The following is a 15,962-nucleotide window of genomic DNA, read 5'->3' on the forward strand; positions in this document are numbered from 1 at the left end:
AGTACGCAGTATATTAGTAACACCAATTTGAGCTGGAGCATGTAACGTAATGGTAGTATTTTTAGGAAACTGAAAATTAGTACTGCATGTGACACGCAACTGGAGAAATTGATGATGCTCGAGGCTTGATTTTGTAAATGTTGTAGATGTATTATGTGCGAGCAATATGTGTTTCCCCAAACTGAGATGCAGTATTGCAAGTGACAATGAATAAATGCGTAATAAAGTAAAGTTCTTACGTTTTGTGGAAAATACGAACGCGTTAGAATTAGTACTCTTATTCCAAAGGCAATTTTTTGACACCATGTCAGCATGCAAGTTAAACTTAAGTTGGGGGTCTAGTTTGACGCCAAGGAAGACAACTTCATGTGCATGCAGGTGAGAGAACATGAGTTTGTAAGACGAGTGGTGGCGCGGGCGCGCTGACACGTTTATGTGTATGAAAAAGCATAAACTGAGTTTTCGAAGGGTTGATGTGAAGTTTGTTACTTGTGCACCACGCAGACAAGTTGCTTAGGTCAGAATTTAGTCGGTCTATTACGGTATTTATGCATTTGCTATTAGTAAATATAGTGGTGTCGTCAGCATACAGTATAGATGAAGTACTGGTTAAACGGTGAGGAAGATCATTAATGTACACCAGGAAAAGTAAAGGGCCTAAAAGCGAGCCTTGTGGGACACCCTTAGTGACTGATTTAGTACGTGAGAGTGAACCTCCGAAATTTACAACTTGTGTTCTGTTAGTCAAATAACTGCGGATGAGCATAAGAGCTGGGCCACGAATGCCCAGAGCTTCTAACTTGTAAGAAAGAATGTTATGACAGATATAAAATGCTTTACTGAAGTCAACGAAAACTGAACCAACAATATGACCGTTGTCAAGGGCATGTTTTATTTTGTCAGTGAATGATGTTATAGCTATTTCAGTTGAATAACCTTTACGAATCCCGTGTTGTTCAGGCGAGAGAAGATTAAATTTGTGAAAGTAGTACGTTAAGCGGTTTACAAGTAGTCTCTCAATAACTTTGCTAAAAAAAGATAGCATGCAGATAGGGCGATAGTTCGAAATTAATTGTTTGTCACCTTTTTTTAATATAGGAGTTATTTTACCGTGTTTTAATTCGTCGGGGAAAACGCCTGTTATGAAAATGCAGTTAATAATGTGCGCAAGTACATCGGCGATATGAGATTATACTAATTTGATTTTAGAAGGTTGTAAATCATCAAGGCCGGGACCTGTAGTTCGTAAACTAGCGATTGAATCGGATACTTCTTTGGGTGATGTAGGGAACAAGTAAAATGAATAAGGGGTTTGCCTGAGTACTGGTCATGGTGTACTGTCTGGTGAATGATCTTGTGTAGGACAGAAAAAAGTATTGAATTCGTCTGCGATATCAGGGGCTTCCGTTACTATCCTTGTTCCTGTGTTAAGTTGGTTAAGTGCGTGGTTTGGTGAAGACAGATGAAGAAAGGACCTAATGGTATCCCAGGTTTTGCGGGTGTTATTTTTGTGTTTAACAATCGCTATCTCAAAGTAGGAACGCTTGGCTTCTTGCAAGAGTATGTTAAGTGTATTAGAATAAGTTATGCACCGCGACTTTAAAGTTACATTAAAAGGTTGGCGTTTTAATTTTTTATGAAGGTTATCACGTTTTTTAATACTTTGTAAGAGGGATCCTGATATCCATGTGTTTCTAGGGGCGGAGAACCAGTGAGTATTTTGTGTTAGACTCGTACACTCCGAGTATACGCTTTTAACTTTGTTGTTAAATTGTTCGAATGCCTGGACTGGGTCTGTTATAGAAAGAATCGGGTTCCAGTCGATTTCTGCAATTTGACTAATGAACTTAGTGGTGGGAAAGTTAGCACTTTTTATGCTTCGTTGGTAGGATAGGTTAATAGACTTTAATAGAACGAATACGGGATAGTGGTCTGCTATGGGAACAGTGACTACGCCAGCGCGTTGCTCTAGGTGTGGGTTTGATAATACATGATCTATTAAAGAGTGAGATCCGGACGAAGGACATCTTGTGGGTACGGTTATTAATGAATCTAGGCCATATCCTGCATAGCAGTTGTAATTAGAGCAATGACTATCATTGGGGTTAGTAATATCTATGTTTATATCACCGAGGATGACGACATTTTTGTTTGCAATGATGTTCAAGATAGCATCTAGTTGAGAACAAAGGTTTGCGGAACAAGATGATGGGGAACGGTATACTGATCCAATTATTGTGTTTCTACTGTCAGCTGAAAGAAAAGATTTATCGAATTCCAAAAATACAGATTCAACGTTAGGGCAAGAGAAATATAGATCATGGCGACGGTGATATGGATGGTTATCTTGTACAAGAATGGCGACGGTGATGTGGATGGTTATCTTGCACAAGAATTGCTGAACCACCATACCGAACATCCTTACGGACACATACTTCCATTGTGTATCCGGGTATACCAAATGGCTTGCTATCAGCGTTTGTCAACCATATTTCTGAGAGGCAAATGATAGTAAAAGGGTTATTTAGATTGGAAAAGAAATCTATCATGTTATCATAGTTCTTTGAGAGGCTACGTATGTTAAAGTGTATCAGGGATTTATGGGTGAGCCTGCTGTTATTTAGTGTATTTAATCGATTAGATATGAAAGCTTGCAGAAGGCTTGGACAGCTACGAGGCGATTAGCGAGAGGTCGCGTGTGCTAGAAATGACGTAAACGCGGCTTCCTTCTGTCTTTCGTGCTTTGATGCGGCAGTAGTCCGTCCATAGAAATTTCCAGTTGTGCTGCTTTTTTTTTTTTCAGTTCGAGGGCTTGAGCAAGCAGACGTTTGTTGTCTTGTGTTAAGTGGTCGTTAATAAAGACCTTTGCCTCTGCAGACAGAGGGAAGCCGAGAGTAGTAGTGTTTAGTCGTGCTTTCCGGGCCTTACGAAATCAGCCTTCTTAGCGCGGGAACAGAAGCGTGCAATTATGTGTTTATCTTTCTTCGCAGAGACGCGGTGAACAAGGTCTATGTCAGATGGTGCCACAGGGCAGCCAATCTCGTCGCCGATTTTTTGGAGAACAGCGACACAATTCTCGCCCTGTGTGGACGGCACACCCCTGATCTCGACATTGTTTGTACGAGAATACTGCTCGAGGTCCGCTACCCTTCTAGCCAGCTTTTCGTTTTCTTTTGCGAGTGTTTTGTGCTCTGCATTGACAGCGTCACATTTCGCCCTTGATTCTTCGTACAGCTGGTTCATCATGCGCAAACTTTCACGCATTTCTGCGATTCCCTTCCGAAGGGCGTCAACATCGCGAGCAAGTTCTGCATTACTGGGCATAGCTAAGAAACCACAGGAGTAACCTTGGCAGCAGCAGGCGTGACAAAAGCTAAGAACACAAGCGGCAAATGCCGTATAAAAGCGAAGACTAACCTGCGCAACCAAAGATTATTGCTTAGCGGTGTGTCCTTGTTGCCACGACTGCTGCTGCCAAGTGAATCGCGGGACCAGGCGGATCCTTTTTTGTAGTGCTGGTGGCGCCACGGAGCGGTCCAGTTCAATGGTAGCGCTGCCAGATGTCACCAGGAACACGCTGGAATAAGGAACACGCTGACATATTGGACACAGATATTGGATTCTGCGAGTGAGACGAGCCGTAAAGAAATTAATTCGTTGTTGTATTCCAGTGTCAGGCACAAAGTAAGCCGTCCCGCGGCTGAGTCGATCTTTCCTACCATACGACGGTATCCACTACTCAGGGCCATTTGAAATGACTGGAGTGGACTTCTTATGGCCGATATGTTATCCCCAGCGCGGAAACTTCTACAATGCTTATATGGCCTTGTTCACGTGTGCCCCCACGTGAGTCGCGCATCTGGAACTCAAGGACTTGACAACACAGTCTTTCCTGATGTATTTCACGAGGTTCGGGGCCTCGCGAGGAATCCCCAAGAAAGATTATTCAGACAAAATTCAAGAGGGCATCGAAATACGTAGAAAGACTCTTTCGCGCTATAAATTTAAGTGAGATACAAAATTAGTCTTCGCGCGACCAGTTATACTAAGTGCGGACAATTACCGCATTCGCGTAGTCCACATGCAGTTCATCGTAGTTTTCATCACAGTCCGTTCGCGGACTCTCAAGCTTGTAGATACATCATCTCCGTTAGACCTATTTACAATTTTTTACCACACGTCAGCGGTATCTCATAGACCACATACGCCACCTACAGCGCTTGTGTGTGCCTTCTTTTTCCTCGATTAATTTATTCATTTGATGAAATCGGAAGTGTAGGCAGCTATAGTCGCCGGTTAAACTTTTTTAAAGCGCAAACAAGAGAAGGCACAAAAGAAAGGTCAAACACAGGACAGGCGCCTGACCTGTGTTTGATCTTCCTTTTGTGCCTTGTCTCTTGTATGCGCTTTAAAAAAGTTTATCAAGCATGCGCCAACTAGGCCCACAGAAAGGTATTCTATAGTCGCCGGCTTTTACAGCGAAGCTTTATATGACTAGGCGAAACGAAAAAGCGTCTGTTAGTCGCCTGTCCACAGAAAACGAATTGGATTGGGCGGTGTCGTCGTCTTCCGCAGCTGGCTCGTTGGCGTCCCCTCGGCATGCGCTCGTGCCACTGCTCCCGCGTTCGTCGTCGTCTTTTTCCACAGCTGGCTGCGTTGCCGCTCATGATTCCAGCGTACAACTTCTGTCGTCGTAATGGGGAGGCCGCGTTTGTGGGGGGATGAGCCATTGCTTAAGGGGGTATGAGCCATTCATTGTCTTACGTGACGGACAGATTTAATTTTGAAGCAATTTAATTTTGAAGAATTGCAAGCGGCAAAGCGACAACGGCGGACTGCGCGCATACCGTCAGTGACGTCGTTTTCTCCGTCGCAGCCGAAACTGTGTGTAACCTCATTAAGAAACACAAAGACGTAACCAATAATTGAGAAATACTTTAATGAACCGTCGGGATTAACCCTGTCATGAACACCGGGGCCGCATGTTTTAGTTTCGCTGGTTAACCATCTGTACGGAGTGCTTGGGCGGTGATCTTTTTAGCCTGTTGTCGCATGAATAGGCAGAAAGGGCACGAGGAAAAAATAAAACATGCATATACATATATATATATATATATATATATATATATATATATACGCGACAACATGCTTGGTACAATGTACATATAAGTGTTCAGCCAGAAAAACACCAACCACATGGAGATAATTAACGATGAAATATATATTTAAGATATATGCATATATCGTGCACTTCGATAACACATGAATGAACTAGCAAATGACAACCTCCCCTTAGTAGGGCCTGTCATCAGGGCCGCTTTATTACCTCTCCTATATAGCCTTCAGCTACAGGATCGTCTGGAAGTGACGATTCACCGGCTTGGCGAGCCCTATGAACGTAGCTGTCGAGCAATACAGGAAGCAGGGACTGTCTTGGATCGTGCCGCTGCTGCCTCCAACGAACCATTCCCGTATCCACGTGACACGCTGCTCGGTGCCGTCGCTTGCGTCCCGGTAGTGGATATGCAGGCATAGCAGGCGCGGAAGGCTGGCCCTGAGCGCACACACGGACATCGAGGCCTCGTTTCCAGAAACGGACGTCGCCGATAAAAGGTGCAGGTACTGCAGGCTCGGGATGCTGGACAAGTTAGCCTGGAATGAAACAATACGAACGTGATCGTTTGAGTGCGTCAGGACAGGGCGCCGCTCGAATGTCTGGAAAATTCCCCAAGTAAAATGTCGCACAGGCTTTTCTAAAAAAAAAAAAAAAAAAAAAAAAAAAAAAAAAAAAAAAAAAACCCGCATATCCACGGGGTGAATGATGATGAGTGGGCGAAGCTCCGGAGGGAATCATCGGTAAACCGTGAATCTTCCGTGTAATTCGCCCAGTCTCGCCGCACTACATCGAACGATTGACTTCCACCAATGACACGCGCCATATGTGACGTCATTCCTATTTTATAACAGCGCCCTTCATTATAATTGCACCATCTCCCGCTTAAGGGGACGCTAGCACAAACGCGTTAGAAACGTGCAGTACTCTCTAGTAAGGGGGAGAGGCCGCAGCGTCTTACACCAGCTTCTTACACGGGCCGTAACGCGCTAGCACAAACGCGTTAGAAACGCGCAGTCTTTCATTAATGTTGGGTATTTATTGTCATCGTGGTGCGTGTGTACATGTGCGCTTCGTGGCGTAGTGGTTAGCGCCGCGCGTTCGGAAGCGAGGGGTCCCTGGTTCGATTCCGCGCTACGGACACAACTTTCGGAATTTTTTTTCATAAAAGTAGACGTGGCTACCTACTACTACTACGACGACGACTACTACTACATACTACAGAGGAGGGACAGACCCACACCCTAAGGAGCTTCGCCCCTAAAAGTCACTTATCGCCCTTACAATCACATGGAACCAACTATCCGCGATGTCGTTCTTGCTTGTAGTACGGCTGTGGAGCAATTTCGCTGTTTCTTGATAGACCAATATCTGGAGCGCTTGTTGTCGCAGCGATCCTTTCCAGGGGCTGTGGGAACTGGTGGAACGAACGGCCGCGGTAGCACTCAGCCTGTCCTTATCGCATGCTTGCCGCCAGTGTTCACTTGTCATGGGCCCTCATGGCATTGTTGTCAGCTGTTTTGTCACAAACCCGGAGCCCCTGTGCGGGCCGTGCCGACAGATGGTGGCGGGGTCGAGGTTAGGTGTTCTTGCTCTAAACGCAGGTGCGACACTAAAAGATCCTGGCCTGTAGGCACCGGACGCTCTAGCTTTCCATACCGACAGCGGCGCCAGATCACAGCCTACACTCTTAAAAAAAAGGTCGTCATATTCACTAAGTAAATACTAACACGTTACTATAGTCCCAAAAAGCACTACCTTCTTAGTAAGTGCAGGTAGTAAAATGATGGTTAGTACTTTTCACTAGCTGCTGAAGCTAGCAAAAAGCACTAACTTAGTAGTAACTAAATACTACCTCGGTAGTGCAGTTACTAACACAACTGAAATATAATTACCAACAATACAATGGGACCTATTCGATTTATAAGTGCCGCTTGCATTGTCCTACGAAGTGGATGGTATTGTAAAAGCATAAAAAAGTAAAATGATAAATATACATGAAAAAAAAAACGCGTTATATTGCTATATATTAAGGCATTAATTAATTGTTGGCATACAAATATACGTAATGTAAATTTGCCAAGGACATGAAGCCGCACTGACTCCGGGTAAGAATGTACTACACATGTCCAACAAGCAACGACAAGCAAGAAAACATATATAGAACGACCAAGGTGCTACACAACACTTACTGAAAGAGCAACTTCACCAGTATTTATAGGCCTAGTTTGAGGGAGCACATGTGGCACCGGTGAGCACCTATGTATTTGGTTAAATAATCAAAGCTTTGTGCTCAACTGTCTAAAGCCTACTGTCTGTACATATGTGTGATACGACGTCGCATATAACTGTTAATCCAACATAATGAACAATACTACAGTTAATCTCAATTTCGCATAAGACTGTTACAATCACAGCAAAATAGGCCAAGGCCAGACAAGTTAGTAGTTGCTTAGTAGTTACTTAGTAAAAACTACTAAGAAGCATTTCTGGTTAGTAAAGGCAGCACTTACTAGCTTTACTAACCACTGGCTAGTACAGAACTAGTCAGAAGGTAGTAAAATACACAGTAGCCTAGTAAAAACGTGCATTTACTAGCTATTTACTAAGTTTATTTTTAAGAGTGCTAGCGAGTGGGAGAATAAACTCTTGTAGGAAACCCCTATCCAGCGTTTATCCCAATGCAAGTGTTTCCACACTCTACACATATAGAATATAGCGTGTCCCATGTAACTTGAGTCAAACTTTCATCATCATCAGCCAATATTTATGTCCACTGCAGGACGAAGGCCTCTCCCTGTGTCTCCAATTACCCCTGTCTTGCGGTAGCTGATTCCAACTTGCGCCTGCAAATTTCCTAACTTCATCACCCCACCTAGTTTTCTGCCGTCCTCGACTGCGCTTCCGCCCTTCTCTTGGTATCCATTCTGTAACTCTAATGGTCACCGGTTATCCATCCTACGCATTACATGGCCTACCCAGCTCCATTTTTCCCGCTTAATGTCAACTAGAATATCGGCTATCCCCGTTTGTTCTCTGATCCACGCCGCTCTCTTCCTGTCTCTAAAACGTTAGGCCAAACATTTTTCGTTCCATCGCTCTTTGTGCGGTCCTTATCTTGTTCTCGAGCTTCTTTGTTAACCTCCAAGTTTCTGCCCCTTATCTTAACACCGGTAGAATACAATGATTGTACACTTTTCTTTTCAACGACAGTGGTATACGCTCCCAGTCAGGATTTGGTAATGCCTGCAGTATTCAATCCAACTCAATTTTATTCTTCTGTGAATTTCTTTCTCATGATCAGGGTCCCCTGCGAGTAATTGACCTAGATAAATGTACTCCTTTACAGACTCTAGAGGCTTACTGGCGATCCTGAATTCCTGTTCTCTTGCCAGGCTAGTGAACATTATCTTTATCTTCTGCATATTAATCTTCAACCCCACTCTTACACTTTCTCGGTTAAGGTCGTCAATCATTTGCTGTAATTCGTCCCCGTTGTTGCTGAATAGGAAAATGTCATCTGCAAACCGAATGTTGCCGAGATATTCGCCGTTGATCCTCACTCCTAAGCCTTCCCAGTCTAAGACCGTGAATACTTCTTCTAAGCATGCAGTGAATAGCATTGGAGAGATTGTGTCTCCTTGCTTGACCTGACCCCTTTCATGATAGGTATCTTTCTACTTTTCTTGTGGAGAACCAAATTTGATGTGCAATCTTTGTAGATATTTGCCAAGATATTCAGATATGCCTCATGTACTCCTTGATTACGCAATGCCTCTATGACTGCTGGTATCTCTACTGAATCAAAAGCTTTTTCATAATCTATGAAAGCCATATAGAGAGGTCGATTGTACTCCGCAGATTTCTCTAGTACCTGATTGATGACGTGGATATGATCCATCGTAGAATATCCCTTCCTGAAGCCAGCCTGCTCTCTTGTGGTTGGCTGAAGTCAATTCTTGCCCTGATTATATTTGAAATTACCTTGGTGAATATTTTATACAATACTGAAAGCAAGCTAGTTGGTCTATAATTCTTCAATTCTTTAACGTCTCCCTTCTTATGGATGAGTATAATGTTGGCGTTCTTCCAGCTTTCTGGTACACTTGAACTCGTGAGGCATTGCGTATAAAGGGCCGCGAGCTTTTCAAGCATGATATCTCCTCCATCTTTGATTAAATCGACTGTTATTCCATCTTCTCCAGCAGCTTTTCCCCTGGTCATGTCTTTCAAAGCACTTCTAACTTCATCGCTAGTTATAGAAGGAGCCTCTGTATCCTGTTCATCACTACGTCGAATGAAAGTAGCTTGGCTGCTCTGGGCACTGTACAGGCCAGTATAGAATTTTCCCGCTGCTTTTACTATGTCATCGAAATTGCTGATGATATTACCCTGTTTATCTTTCAGTGCATACATTTTGCCTTGTCCTATGCCAAGTTTTCTTCTCACTGATTTCATGCTGCGTACATATTTTACTGCTTCCTCAATCTTTTCCACGTTATAATCTCTGATATCCCTTACTTTCTTCTTCTTGATCAGTTCCGACAGTTCAGCGAATTCTATCTGATCTCTCGAGCTTTACATTTCATGTTTTGCCGTTTCTTTATTAGGTCCATTGTTACTGTGAGAGCTTACCTACTGGTTGCCTTGGTGCCTTACCTCCCACTTCAATTGCTGCTTCTGAGATCAACCTAGTTACAGTTTCATTCATTACCTCTATGTTGTCTTTATCTTCCTGTTCTAAAGCTGCATATTTGTTTGCGAGCACCAGCCTGAATTGGTCTGCTTGAACCCTGACTGCATCTAGGTTGGCCTGTTTTTCGTGACTAATTTTATTCTTTCTCTCTTCAAAATGAGAGAAATCCTAGACTTCACCAACCTATGGTCACTGCACTTTACTCTACCTAACACTTCCACATCCTGCACTATGTTGGGATTGGCAGAGAGTATGAAATCTATTTCATACCTTGTTTCTCTATTAGGACTTTTCCAGGTCCACTTCCTGTTGCTGCGCTTCCTGAAGAAAGTATTCATTATTCGGAGCCTATTCCTTTCCGCCTATTCTACCAATACCTCTTGTGGTCCTAGAATCCGTGCCGTAGTTGCCAATTGCTTGCTCGCCAGCCTGCTTTTCCCCCACTTTTTCATTGATGTCGCCCATGACTACAGTATACTGAGTTTTCACCCTTTCTCATCGCGAATTCAATACCTTCATAAAACTTTTCTATTTCTTCATCATCGTGACTGGAGGTTGGGGCGTAGGCTTGTACTATCTTCATTCTATACCTCCTATTCAGCTTTATTACCACGACTTCTACCCTCTCATTAATGCTGTAGAATCAATGTTGCCCGCTATGTCCTTATGGACTAGAAATCCCACCCCGAATTCTTTCTTATCTGGAAGACCTCTGTAGCAGAGTACATGGTGGTTAGTCAGCGCCGTGTAAGCCTCACCAGATCACTGAGGGCCATTGGTTAATTGTAGGAGTCATGAGGGAGGTAGTGACCGAATACTGCACCAGGGAGGCCAATCCCTGTTCTGGTGAGGGAGTGACTTTGTTGAAGCTTAGTGGGCCAAACTTTAAATATGTGCAAATGCCACGTAGCTGGATAGAACCAAGGTAATGTTTTTTTTTTGCCCTCGCTTGGAGATACTCAGATTATTTTTTGCATTTCGCCTAATTACATAATTAGTCTAAATAATGAACTGCTCAAATATTATAATTAGCTATATGAAAATTGTCAATGAGAAAATTGTAGAGAAACATGAAAAACTCTCCATACAGCTTTCTTTTTACGATTTGTGAAATTTCTTTTGACATTTCCTTTATTTTCTTTATCCTCATTTGTTTTACACATTTTGCAGCCATTTTCTCAAGTCATCCTTGTTTCACCAAACTCAGACCGTGACTCGACACTTGCCGAGTCATCATCATTCTGAAACCACAATTTAGTCATTTTTGTGAGTCATGTTTTTTTTGCAAGTCACCCTTCCTATGATTCACCAAACTCGAACCTTGACTCATCACCTCTTTTGCTGAGTCACTCTCACTTGGACTCTCAAATCTCACATATTTTTTGCAAGTCACTCCCCCACTCCATAACCCGTTGATTCACTCTTAATTCTCACTGGATTTGTTTTTGATTCACCCTATCACTGCTTGGTTCACCTTCATTGACTATCCATCTCGGTTTTACTTCCACCACACTTGGTTTGCTCTGTTACTCCAAATTTCCCGTTTTCATCACTCTTGATTCATCCTATCACCACTTGATTCACCTTCATTCACTGTCATTTACTCTTCATCTTAGCTCACTCTATCTCATCATTACCTTTCGTTTGACTCGTATCACCTAACTAAACCCCTTTATTTCACCATGAGTTCACTCTTAATTCACCTCTCTGTATACCCATTATCACTTCGGTTCACTTGCTTGATCATGCTTCCACCCTCAATCGCGGTTTTGTGCGCATTATCGCCTCTTATCATAAGAGGACCATTTCGTGTCGACGACGTGGTTTGAAACGGCCTTGAAACGGAGACATATAAGGCTTTCGCCTTAATAAACGTTTTCTGCGCAGCTTGTTATCTGCAAAGGCAGGCCCGGTTCACAGCCATTAATAGCAACTGCCACATCCCACAATACATGGGCCCGAAAACATGCTCGAGGAATCCATGCAGTGCGCATTTTACCAACGGCTGGCGCACGGCTATGAATGCACTATCGAAATATTTGTTTTCCGAGGCGGCAGACACAAGGGAATAAAGCGGGACGCTCCTGCCACTTACATTTACCCGACCTCATTTGCAGGTGATCAAGACAGTGATACATAATGCTCATTAAAACGCACCACACCGTACGGGGAGCACTGGATAAAGACGGTGTAAAAAAAATGGTGGAAAGAGACGGTGCGTGCGATGCTAAAGAGACAGCGGAGCTGATGATCACCTAGCTAGTCCGGGCTTGTGGGCTTGGCTAAGCACTACCAAGTCATCCCCAGCATTTCCCGGAATGTATTGATTATTTGTTGATTATCGATTAGCTATTGATTGGCTATCGCAAGGTAGTGGCCACGTATTTGGGCTGGGCTAAGCACTACCAAGTCATCCCCAGCATTTTCCAGAAGTTTCTGGATTAGCTATTGATTAGCATCGATTGGTTATCGATGACTGAGTAAGCTTAAGTAGTCCCAACCATGCTTAGCTAGACTTCGCCAGGCCCAGCTTCGCTAGTTCACAGGGGTATGTGCCATTGCGCTTGGACCCTTTCTGCACTACCGCCAGGATCGGCCCACTTTTTTGGATTCAGCAGAGACAACGCCCGGCTTAAACAGCTCCCCTCAGTTAAAATGCATACAATTGCAACAAACAGTACGAAAGAATCGCACCAAAGAAGCAATGTATTGCACCATTGAGCAATTCGCGAAAGGAGGCTTGAATGAAATTGTTTGCCACAACATCGCGTCACATTGCGGGACTAATGGAACGTATGACCTGTAGGTATTCATAGCCATTATTCCAATGAAAACTGTTTCACCGGTGAGCCCGCGTTTGTTTCGCATGCATACAGATCCTTCGTTTCACCCAGATGTCGAGTCACGTACAATGTCTATGTGTCTGTAGAGCCAACCCACATCTGTTAATTCTGAGTCATGAAAGAAGCTGCAGTCATTGAAATAATTCGCCAAAACCGTGCACTAATCTTCACTAGCTAAGCACGCAGGTCACTTGCACTGAACTACATGGTACTGAACATATATACATATATATATATATATATATATATATATATATATATATATATATTATGGGTTTTTACGTGCCAACACCACGATCCGATTATGCGGCATGGCGTAGTGGGGGACTGCGGTATAATGTCGACCACCTGGGGTTCTTTAACATGCACCTAAATCTAAGTACACGGGTGTTTTCGCATCCCGCGGCCTCGGGCTTAGCAGCCCAACACCATAGCCGCTACGCAACCACGGCGGGTGGTACTGAACATATCTACTCATAATAAAAGAAAGAAACAAAACTACTGATCAAACCTTACGAATTAGCTCTCATACATGTTGTATGAATTATATAAGTTATACATAAGGGCCCTCTGACAACATTGTACTGTCAAATACAGTGATACCATTTCAGCCCGACTTGGTGGCACCACCACGAACAAGCTGCCGAAAGCTGACGCGGTTTCATTGTTTCACATCCGTTGTTACTCTGGGATGCAAGTAAATAACGCGCGACATGATTTTTGTCTTCCTTTGTCATTGCCTGCACTTGAAATAATTTCACGAGTGACGCAACAGGTGTAGAACTTTCATAAACTGATGTTTTGCTCGAGAGATGTAGTCACGCTGCGATCGCACATATATAGGGTTGGATGTCACTGGCAATTGGTTCGAGCACGCATTGTGACGTCGCCTTAGCGAACAATGTAATGAACCTTGCTTTAACCTTGGTATCGCGCGCGATTGTATACACGATGCGCAACAGTGGCAAACAGAAATAACTAAGGCGATGAGCTGGGCTAGCTGGTGTTCATTTTAAACTGCGCTGAGTGACACTAATCACGGTAAATGACACAAACAGACACACCACACAGGGCGAGAGAGCGCAAATTAGCAATTGGTCTATTGTCAATGAACCGTTGCCCTTATATGGGCTGTAGTCAATTGAGCATGCGTACAGATGCCAAGGCTAACAAGACAACAAAAAAGATGTGAATAGCTTGGAAGTGGAAGTACGCGTTGACAAAATAACAGATGCAATGGGTCAAACTATCGCTAGGCCTTTTTTTTTTTAAGTGACGTTTCTTACCAGCTCTATATCGGGTGTCGTGAGCAAAATAGAAAGAAAGTGCGCTTCAGAGCCTCTAAAATTTCCCTGGTAGTTTTTTTTTATCATTATTTTTTAGAGCTGGCGACAACAGCAGTTCTCTCGAAATTTGGCGCGCAAGGAACACATTTTGCAGTGCACAGAGAGATTGCTAAACACAACCATGCAGCTGTTGGCTCGTGTAATCATGCTATTTTAACGTTCCATTGATGCAGCACAAATTTGGAAAAATTGCGAGCAGACATAACATAAAGGTGCTTTTCTCTGCCCCGCAAAAGCTCGAAGGCATGTGCAAAAAGATAAACAAAAAAGATGACTATACGAGTACAGCTGCGACGTCAAGCAGAGGGAAAGGTTCGTGCAATGTTCGAAAGGCGTAGCATATAGAATCCCACTTTCATGCGGCAAAGCGTACATCAGACAAACAGGGCGATGCTGCAATGAAATATTAAAAGAAAAATAAGCGTGCGAACAGCTGGTTGCGTCTATAGCAACGTCGCTGCGCACTGCAATATATGTTCCTGCCTACCAAATTTCGAAAGAAGTGGTGTTGTCGCCAGCTCTAATGAAAAAGACTACTAGGGAAATTTTAGGGGCTCTAAGAAAGGAAGCTGACACATGCGTAAGCGCACCTTCTATTTTGCTCACGGCACCCGATATAATCCTGGCAGGAAACATCACTTAAACAATAAATCAAGCACCTAGTGATAGTTAATCATTCATCGCTGTTTTTGTCAACGTGTACTTCCATGCGCTGCCAAGCTATTCACGTCTTTCGGTGTCTGGTTAGCCTCGGTATCTGCATGTGCTCAATTTACAGCCCATATAAGGGAAACGGGGTAACATTTCATCGGCAATAAAGCAGATGGTAGCTTGCGCTCTCTCGTCCTGTGTGGTATGTGTCTCATTTACCGTGATTAGTGTCACTCAGCGCAGTTTAAAATGAAACAGAATTAAGCCAGAAAAGATCACTCCCAATGACTTTGACCCGTCGACCCGCATGACGTGCTGTCGCGGCATCGAAAGCCTAGCGGAAACAGACTCACCACCAGAGACGCGTCGCCGAACGGCAAAGCGTCGTGACGAAGCACGAGGCAGCTCAGTGTGCTGCTGTTAGCGAGCAGCGGGCCTAAACGCACGTAGTCCGGGTGCGAGGGACCGGGGCAGTTGGACAGTCGCAGTGTCACCATTTGGCAGCGCTCGAGGAACCGCAGGGAGACGAGCTCCGGCACGTCACTGAAAGTCAGCCTGGCCAGCCCATTGCGAAACAAAGGGGCGCCGGTGTGTTGTTCGACCATGTCTTCGGGCTCAAGGCGGAACTCGCACTCACAGACGATGCACTGTACAAAGCTCCCCTGCCTGTCAAAGCGCACGTCCAGGTCTTCGAGGTGGGGGCAATAATGCGCCAGCCGACGTAGCGCTGTTAGGTGGCAAAGGCCGCAAGGAGGCGCCGAGAGTGCCTCCAGGAACTTCAGCGTCCCTTCTTGGAGCAATTCCGTCAAGTCGAAGTCAGGGCCGAAGTGGAACGAGCTTACGTTAAGCTCGACGAGGTGCCTCATTGCCGTGGAGAAGAATTCGCGCAGACTATGGAGATAAGTGGCGCCTGCCAACGGATAGACGGTGCAAGAAGGCTCTGCCGGGAATAGCAGAAGACAAAGCTGGCGGACGCAGGTCCAGACGTGTCTGTGGCCGGCCACACGGATCCATTCCGCCGTGAATTCGGCGATGTGAACAGCAACCACGACAAGCTGCAACGGCAGGGTACGGCCTTCATTGCAGTCAAGTGCCAGGTCACAGAGTCGCGCACAGCTCCACGAGTTGAGCCTCCTCTGGTGGCTAACATTGGCGCAGACAGCTGCGCAGCTCGTGAACTCCAACGGCGAGGCAGGCTCACGTTGAATGGCGGCCGGCAGCTCGGAGGTGAACGTGAATGATTCCAAAAAGGCGCGCTCTTTGAGTATGCCGTGGCATTCCAGAAGCGCGTTCCAGAAGGAGCCGCGAACGAA

General features: G+C 44.6%; 1 protein-coding gene across 2 annotated transcripts in view; it reads right to left on the reverse strand.

The window, feature by feature from the left end:
- Nucleotides 1–15,515, reverse strand: part of LOC125942364 (uncharacterized) — a 63,340-nt gene extending 47,825 nt beyond the window's left edge. The window contains exons 1-2 of one of the 2 annotated variants that reach the window (XM_049660520.1): nucleotides 15,003–15,515; nucleotides 5,335–5,652 (exon numbers count right to left, since the gene is read on the reverse strand). In XM_049660520.1, coding sequence (XP_049516477.1) covers nucleotides 5,347–5,652; nucleotides 15,003–15,515 — 819 coding nt within the window. In that variant the 3' untranslated portion in view covers nucleotides 5,335–5,346. Of the gene's footprint in view, nucleotides 1–5,334; nucleotides 5,653–15,002 lie in introns of those variants that run through there. The other variant, XM_049660521.1, reaches the window with a different exon arrangement.
- Between the last annotated feature and the right edge of the window lie 447 nt (nucleotides 15,516–15,962).

This window comes from Dermacentor silvarum, chromosome 1 (assembly GCF_013339745.2).
Source record: "Dermacentor silvarum isolate Dsil-2018 chromosome 1, BIME_Dsil_1.4, whole genome shotgun sequence".
In the NCBI taxonomy this organism is placed as follows: Eukaryota; Metazoa; Arthropoda; class Arachnida; order Ixodida; family Ixodidae; genus Dermacentor; species Dermacentor silvarum.